Below are 8,537 nucleotides of genomic sequence, written 5' to 3' on the forward strand. Positions count from 1 at the left end.
ATTCTCTGGATTGATGTACTCCTCGTCTCCCTCCGTTCCTTGCTCTGCACTCCACTCAGTAGTGCAACCATGAGATGTATTTAATATTTGTATAATTTATATTATATATTTAATATAGGAATATAATATATTTTCAAAGTCTGAGAATTAGTGTAAGGTTTTGCAGATTTGGTGTGTGCTTCTGCTGTTTGAGTGTCAGCATTCAGAAACTGTGTGACAAGTAAAGATTTAGTGTGTAAATTTAGTTTACTCTCTCCTGCCCGCCGGCCGTGGCTCACTCAAGCCCGCCAGCCGCTCCGAAGATAGACCTGCCGGCCACGCCGTTGTCAAGCCTTTGATGCAAGCCCACCGGTCAATGCAACGACAAGCCCACTGGCTGCCCAGTTCCCCCGTAACCAAAGGAGGAGGATGAGTAGAAAAGGACTGTTCTCTGCCTTCATCCTAGCTTGAGAGTTCGCTCGAGTGTCGGCTCCTCGAAAGCTCCTTGCTGTGCCTGCTCCTCCAGAGCACCCCCCAGTGCCAGCTCCTCGTAAGGGCTTTACAGTTCCCTAGTTAAGCCCAAGAAGGGCTCCAGATCCCCCGTTGAGCCCGGGGAGGGCTCCAGTTCCCTGTCATTACGGGCCTCAGAGCCCATAAGTGTCCCCAAGTATTTTTTTTGGGGGGGGGTTAGTAGGGCTCCAGCCGTAGAGGCCGGGGCGGCGGCTGGAGCCGGGGGCTGAGGCTGCTCCGCCATGGCGCCCCGAACTGCCAGATCTGCCATGGCCTCCTGAGTTGCCTGCGCCGCCATGGTGCCCAGATCTAGGACCGCCTTGGGGCAGCCCGTCCCATCCAAGTCTGTCCTGAGGGATATCCAAGGTGCCCACCCTCCCACCCCTTTAATGTTGTGTGGCGCGAGGACGCGCCTTCTGGAAAGGGATGTCATGTCAGGCCTGTATTGTGGTTTGTTCCCCATGTGCTCCCTGTGTCCCAGTGTTTATGCCCATATTTGGTTAGTTTCCTGTTCCTGTCCTGATTATGTTGATTTAATTTCAGGTGTTCCTCGTTTATTTCCATTGATCCCAGGTTTGTCTCGTCATCCCCTCGTCTTGTCATGTGTTTAAATAGTGTTCCCTGTTTTTAGTTCAGCGTCTGGTATTGTTCATGTCAACCTGTGCTACGTGAGTTTTCCGTGGTTCCTTCTCTGGATTGATGTAATCCTCGTCTCCCTCCGTTCCTTGCTCCGCACTCCACTCAGTAGTGCAACCGTGACATATTTAATATTTGTATAATTTATATTATATAGAAATATATTTAATATAGAAATATAACATTTTTCTGAATATTTTTCTGTGTGTATATATATGTGTATATGTATATATTTGTATATATAAACAAAATAAATACACACAGTACACATATAGTATGTAAACAAACTTTTATTTTGGATGCGATTAATAGTTTTGCAGCCCTAGTTTAATTTGATGTACTAAAACTAAAATTGCAATAAAAATGACTAAAAAGCATATAGACTAATAAAAATTACAAACACAACTATATACACAGTTCACACACATATATTACATAAACAAAAACTTTTATTTTGGATGCGATTAATCGCGATTAATCATTTGACAGCATTAGTATATATAAATACACATGTATGTACTGTGTATATATATATTTTTATATTTGTATGTGTATATATATTTATACTTGTGTATAATTTATATTATATATACATTTAAATATTTTATATATAAATCTAACATATTTTCCCTTAATATATACATGTATGTGTGTGTGTGTATATATAAACAAAATAAATACACACAGTACACATATAGTATGTAAACAAACTTTTATTTTGGATGCGATTAATAGTTTTGCAGCCCTAGTTTAATTTGATGTACTAAAACTAAAATTGCAATAAAAATGACTAAAAAAGCATATAGACTAATAAAAATTACAAACAACTAAATTATTCAAACTAAAATTAACCTGAAAGCAGAAAACATAAAACTAAAATCTAATTCAGAATATTAACCAAAGCTATAATAGTATGAATGAAACTGATCTGATGAATGTGAATGAATCCTGGAGCACTTTATTAGGAGTTAATGTTTGTTGATCAGCAGAGAGGCAGTAAAGCTGTTATCGGGGTGTGTGTCAGCGCAGTAATGCAGTGATGTTGTGCTGCGCTCAGTCAGAAAGAACTGCATGTTCTCTCAGTGAAGCCAACATTCCTCACCCTGCACACAAAGCCTGCAGCGCTCCAGTGACGTAGCGTCTTCTACATGTGCTCCGGATCGGCCCAACACACCACACTTATCCTCACTCACAGCTCGAACAAAGCGCTGTCTGGACACAATATTTCAACATCAGCCTGTACTTTGATAAGATAAGATACGAGCCGTCCAACCGCTCGTCTGCTTTCAACTGTGTCTTTATCTCACAGTTTTATTCAACAGCTTACACACATTTTCAAAACTTTGCCTCTTTTTTTCAAAACTTCACACAAATCCTGCACACGCAAAATACAAAACGCCTCACATCTCTTGCAAACTGAAGCACTGCGTTCAAAATATCATCTCAAAAGCGAACATTTGCAAACACCTTTGGTGTAATATTACAGTTTTTTCAACTGTTACACTAAATCTTTACGTGTCACACAGTTTCTGAAAGCTGACACTCAAACAGCAGAAGCACACACCAAATCTAGACACTAATTCTCAGCCTTTGACTCAGTTTTCAGTTTCATAAAACACTTTTTGCAAAACACAACACACAGTTCTCTGTGTAACACACACATCTAACAGGAAGTACAGTAATATTATGTAAAATCAAATGTTTGCTTTTGAGATGTGTTTGTGATATTTTGAATGCAGTGCTTCATTTTGCAAGAGGTGTGAGGCATTTTGCATTTTGTGTGCAATTTTTGGATTTGAAAAAAACAAAAAAATAAAGTTTTTAAAATATGTGCAAGCAGTTGGGAAAAAAACTAATTTCTGTTAGATTTTTGTGTCTTACATAGAGAATTGTGTGTGTGTGAAATTGAAAACTGAGTCAAAGGCTGAGAATTGTCGAATAGAATTGGTGTTTGAGTGACAGCTTTCAGAAATTGTGTGATAAGTAAAGATTTTGTGTGTAAGCAGTTGAAAACGACTGTAATTGTGCTCTTTTTGATGGCTTTTGTGGCGTTTTGTCTTTCAGGAAAGCACCGTTTCACAGGAGAACAACTGAGACGAGGGAAGCACGCCGGCGCTCGATGGAAATGCACACATTAAATTGAAACCGCAGTGATGTTTAAATCTTGCTCCAGCTCTTTTTTTTAAGATTGGCAAAGGACAGTGGGAAGAGGGTCTCGCTGGTAATTCAAGGCTCTTAATCGTGGCCTGAATAGACGCAGTAGTCCAGCCGTTCTCCCAGCATTCCTGTGTAATCACGCTTTTGTGCCGTTACGGGACGGATTTATGAGAAGAATCTGTGAAAGCTCCAGCAGAACTCAGCACTTGCTCTCCGTCTCCACACGCTCTTTTATTCCGTGTCCAGAGAGCTTATGTTTATGAATCTTGCCGTCAGTAATCGATGTCTCGTGGAACAAATATGGTCTCTGCATTTGTAATCTGGAGCTTTTATTTAAAATGGACCTGAATCTTAAGCTGGAAATTCATTTTTGTCTTAACATTGAAGTAAATAAAATGTTTCCCGAATGTTGTTTTTTGTGTGCATCTGCATGAATTGACACTACAGATCTTGATTCTTGCATTTTCTCCAAAGGGACTTCTATGTGATCAGTTCTTGCTTTCTCAGGGAACCGAATCGTTGATGAATCAGATGAATCTACTAAAAGATTTGTTTGTTTCTCAAATGTGCATTTGCTTAAAGAAATTAATCTCCAACACAGGCTTCTTGCAGGAAACTAAAACCTTTTTTTTTGTTACTTAAAGTTATTGTCAACTGAAATGAAATATTATATCAATAAGGACACACTGAAATAACACTGATACGATGGATCAGGTGAGTGAATATGAATGAATCCTGCATCGAATTGTCTTCTGGATTCTGCAGCTATGTTTCTGACATGATCTGATCGACTCGCTCCTCAGTGTTTCTGAACTAACAGACTTCCAGATGTTTCTGAGGTTCGTGTTGATGCACGTCTGCAGGCGTCGGCCACATTCTTCATTCACACTCAAGAAGCTCCTATAGATCATGTTTCTCATGATGAAGAACACAGCTGCAGGGGAAGTGAGGGAGGTTATCGTGCAGAAAAGCATCAATTCAGTGAAAAACAAGAGCAGATTCCTCTCTTTAATACAACACCGGAGTTCAGTGAAGCACATGTGAGGAGTTATTAGTGAGGCTTTCTGATCGGTTGTGTTTGCAAAAGATACATCCTGTTAGATGTGTGTGTTACACTGAGAACTGTGTGTTGTGTTTTGCAAAAAGTGTTTTATGAAATTGAAAACTGAGTCAAAGGCTGAGAATTAGTGTCTGATTTGGTGTGTGCTTCTGCTGTTTGAGTGTCAGCTTTCAGAAACTGTGACACGTAGAGATTTAGTGTGTAAGCAGATGAAAACACTGTAAAGTAGGTGGAGATATCTGCAGTGTGTTCTCATGTGGCGTCGAAGGTTGGGTTCTGTGTGGTTTCTTGTCCTCTGTGTGTTGTGTAACCTGTGAATGGCAGTGACTTGCTCCCGTTGGCCCGCTGTATTAATAATGTGCCAACAAAATCAACACTGCAGGAACCTTGAGCCCGCTGAGAGCAGGAACTCAGTCACGTATGCCTCACATTAACAGCAGACCCAGCCTCTCGCTCAGAGCGCTGTTTGTCTGTCTCTGACCTCAGCTGTAAAGGTCACGAGAAACACTTTCGTGGGTTTCATAAGCTCAGTCACACACAAATGTTTTTATCATATCTGTGAAAAGAGCCATAAAACATTACGACTGTGTTTATCTGCGTTTATCATTCATCGTCTCTTCATCAGGACGCACATCACAGAAGCAGAAACTGGAACAAAGGTGTAAGACATTCATAACCACACACAGGAATAACTCATCAGCATCAGCAGATAACACAAGATATTTATTGAGCCGTCTTTATGTTCATATCTGATGAAGTAATAAACATTCACACTGTTTGTGTGCTTCAAAAATCAGCACGTGTGTGTGCGTGTGTGTGTGTGAGAGAGTGTGTCTGTGTGTCTGTGCGTGTGAGTGTGCGTGTGTGTGTGTGTGTGATATGGTACAGTAGTAGTTGTGTGTGTGTGTGTCTCATATTGTGAATAACAGTCATTAATAAGACAAATAGCTGTTTTTCGCTCTAAGGAATTAAACGGAAATCAGCAGGATTTCAGTCGTCTTCATCATAGAGTCACAGCTCCAAACATCACAAAGCAAAAATGTGCTTTTTAAGGACACTGGGCAGATGAGAGATCAGGAATAATATTGTTAATCCGCAGATTTAATATTTTAATCATCATCAACAGATTTGACTCAGAAGCCTGTGGCTTTGCTTGGATCTATGGATCGTATCATTTGATCTGATTTACATTTAATCATTTAGCAGATGCTTTTATCCAAAGCGACTTACAAATGAGAACAATAGAAGCAATCAGACCAATGAGAGAACAACAGTATACAAGTGCCATGACTCAGTTAGTCTAGCACAGTACACGTAGCTAGGTTTTTTTATTATTTTTTTTATTATTAAATAATAGAATGGAATAGAACAGAATAGAATAGGTAAGTGCTAGTATCAGTTGGTCAAGTGATGGCGAAAAAGTTGTGTCTTTAGATGTTTTTTGAAAATGGCTAAAGACTCAGCTGTTCTGATTGAGATCGGGAGGTTGTTCCAGCAGCTGGGCACAGTCCAGAAAAAAATCTGTGAGAGTGATTTTAAGCCTCTTTGGGATGCCATCACAAGGCGCCGTTCATTTGCAGAACGCAAGCTTCTGGAGGGCGCATAAGTTTAAACTAGCGAGTTTAGGTATATTGGTGCAGCGCCAGTGGTGGTCTTGTAGGCAAGCATCAGTACCTTGAATTTGATGCGAGCAGCTACTGGTAGCCAGTGTAACCTGATGAGGAGAGGAGTAACGTGAGGAGTAACGTGAGCTTTCTTCACTCTCCCACTCTCGCTGCTGCATTCTGGATCAGTTGCAGAGGCTTGATAGTGCATGAGGGAAGGCCCGCCAAGAGAGCATTACAATAGTCCAGTCTGGAGAGAACAAGAGCTTGGACAAGGAGTTGTGCTGCCTGCTCTGACAGGAAGGGTCTAATCTTCTTAATGTTGTATAAGACAAAGCTGCAGGACCGGGCCGTTGTAGCAATGTGGTCTGTGAAGCTTAACTGATCATCGATCACAACTCCCAAGATTCCTGGCTCCTGGAAGGAGTTATGTTGACGAACCCAGCTGTATAGAGAAGTTGTGATTCCTGGCTCCTGGAAGGAGTTATGGTTGACAAACCCAGCTGTATAGAGAAGTTGTGATGAAGTGCTGGGTTGGCTGAGACCACGAGCAGTTCTGTCTTAGCAAGGTTGAGTTGAAGGTGATGATCCTTCATCCAGCTAGAAATGTCTGTTAGACAGGCTGCAATGCGAGCAGCTACCGTCGGATCATCTGGTTGGAATGAGAAGTAGAGTTGAGTGTCATCAGCATAGCAGTGATAAGAAAAGCCATGCTTCTGAATGGCAGATCCTAATGGCGACATGTAGATGGAGAAGATAAGCGGTCCAAGCACTGAGCCTTGAGGAACCTCAGTAGCAAGAAGTTGTGACTTAGAAACCTCACCCCTCCCAAGACACCCTGAAGGACCTACCTGAGAGGTAAGACTTGAACCACCGGAGTGCAGTTCCTGAGATGCCCATCTTCATGAGGGTGGACAGGAGGATCTGGTGGTTAACTGTGTCAAAAGCAGCAGACATATCTAGCAAGATGAGTACTGAGGATTTGGAAGCCCTGAAGGACCTACCTGAGAGGTAAGACTTGAACCACCGGAGTGCAGTTCCTGAGATGCCCATCTTCATGAGGGTGGACAGGAGGATCTGGTGGTTAACTGTGTCAAAAGCAGCAGACAGATCCAGCAAGAGGAGTACTGAGGATTTGGAGGCTGCTCTTGCCTGTCTCAGGGCTTCAGTAACCGAGAGCAGTGTAGTCTCAGTTGAGTGGTCACTTTTGAAGCCAGATTGGTTGTTGTCCAGGAGGTTGTTCTGTGCAAGGAACATAGAGAGCTGGTTGAACACAACTCGATCAAGTGTCTTTGCAATGAATGGAAGAAGGGAAACCGGTCTGTAGTTTTAGGTTTAAAGTGGGTTTCTTAAGCAGTGGGGTTACCCGAGCCTGCTTGAATGATGTGGGAAAGGTACCAGAGTGAAGAGAGGTGTTGATAACGTGAGTGCAGGTATAACTGAAGAAGAAATGGCCTGAAGGAGGTGAGTGGGGATAGAATCAAGCGGACAGGATGATTGGAAAGGATAAGTTTGGAAACATCCGTCTCCGAGAGTGGAGATGATGTGTGTGTGGAGTGTGTATTTGTGGTTATGAAGTTATCATCAGTTTGTGGTGTGGGGAATTGGTTGCTGATGGTTCTTGTTTTATTTGTGAAGAAAATTGCAAAGTCATCAGCTGTAAGAGTTGATGAAGGAGGAGGGGGAGGAGGACAGAGAAGAGAAGAGAAAGTTTTGAAAAGTGTGCGAGGGTCAGAGCAGTTGTTAATTTTTTAACATTTTTAAGAAGATTTAGGACAATAGAAGCAATCAAAATCAACAAAAGAGCAATGATACGCAAGTGCTATAACAAGTCTCAGTTAGCTTAACACAGTACACCTAGCAAGGGGTTTTTAAATTCTAAAATAAAAAGAAAACAGATAGAATAGAAAAAGAAAAGAGCAAGCTAGTGATAGAGGCCTTTTTTTTGCTTTTTGTTAATTGTATAATAAATAAAAAGAAAACAAATAGATAGAATACAAAAAAGCTAGTGTTAGTTCTGTTTAAAGAAAACAAGCCGTTAGTAAATGAATAGAGTGCAAGTCTAAAAGGGTCAAGGTTTTTTTTTTTTCCAACGACGTCAACAGAAAAACAAACAGCACACAAACATTAAAATGACTGACGATTCAGAGTCGCCTGCTGTAGAAAACCTCAGTGATGAGCATTAGGGGTTTTATTGTTTATTTATGGAATGGATCATGTATTTTATGAGAGTGTAAATGTGTCCCATTAACCCAGAAACTGTGAAGCGTCCGGCACAAATGTAGCATGAAGACTGAAGCACAAACAGGAATCCGTGACGTGACGTCTTCACTATAGTGCTCTGTGTGAGATACTGAGGCAATGCACGTGTTGGCTGTGAAGGAGAATGAGGTGGTTTTGGGACAGCTAACAGCAAACTACAGCTCATGCCACATCATCATCATCATCATCATCACTACACAGGGCTGCTGAATGCTGCTCTCTGCTGGTCTGATCGTCTCTCAGATGCAGATGTTCTTTCAGATTCCTGAGATCTCAGATCAGCACACACACACACACTCACACACACACACACACACTCTCTCTCTCTC

At 41.5% G+C, this 8,537-nt stretch overlaps 1 protein-coding gene across 1 annotated transcript in view; it reads left to right on the top strand.

Moving 5' to 3' along the window:
- LOC107573765 (cysteine dioxygenase type 1-like) overlaps positions 1 to 3,693 on the top strand; it is an 11,527-nt gene extending 7,834 nt beyond the window's left edge. The window contains exon 5 of the mRNA XM_016260207.1: positions 3,190 to 3,693. Coding sequence (XP_016115693.1) covers positions 3,190 to 3,219 — 30 coding nt within the window. The 3' untranslated portion in view covers positions 3,220 to 3,693. The remainder of the gene's footprint in view (positions 1 to 3,189) is intronic.
- The last annotated feature ends 4,844 nt before the right edge of the window (positions 3,694 to 8,537 follow it).

Source organism: Sinocyclocheilus grahami, unplaced genomic scaffold (genome assembly GCF_001515645.1).
Source record: "Sinocyclocheilus grahami isolate Dianchi unplaced genomic scaffold, SAMN03320097.WGS_v1.1 scaffold2029.1, whole genome shotgun sequence".
Taxonomy (NCBI): Eukaryota; Metazoa; Chordata; class Actinopteri; order Cypriniformes; family Cyprinidae; genus Sinocyclocheilus; species Sinocyclocheilus grahami.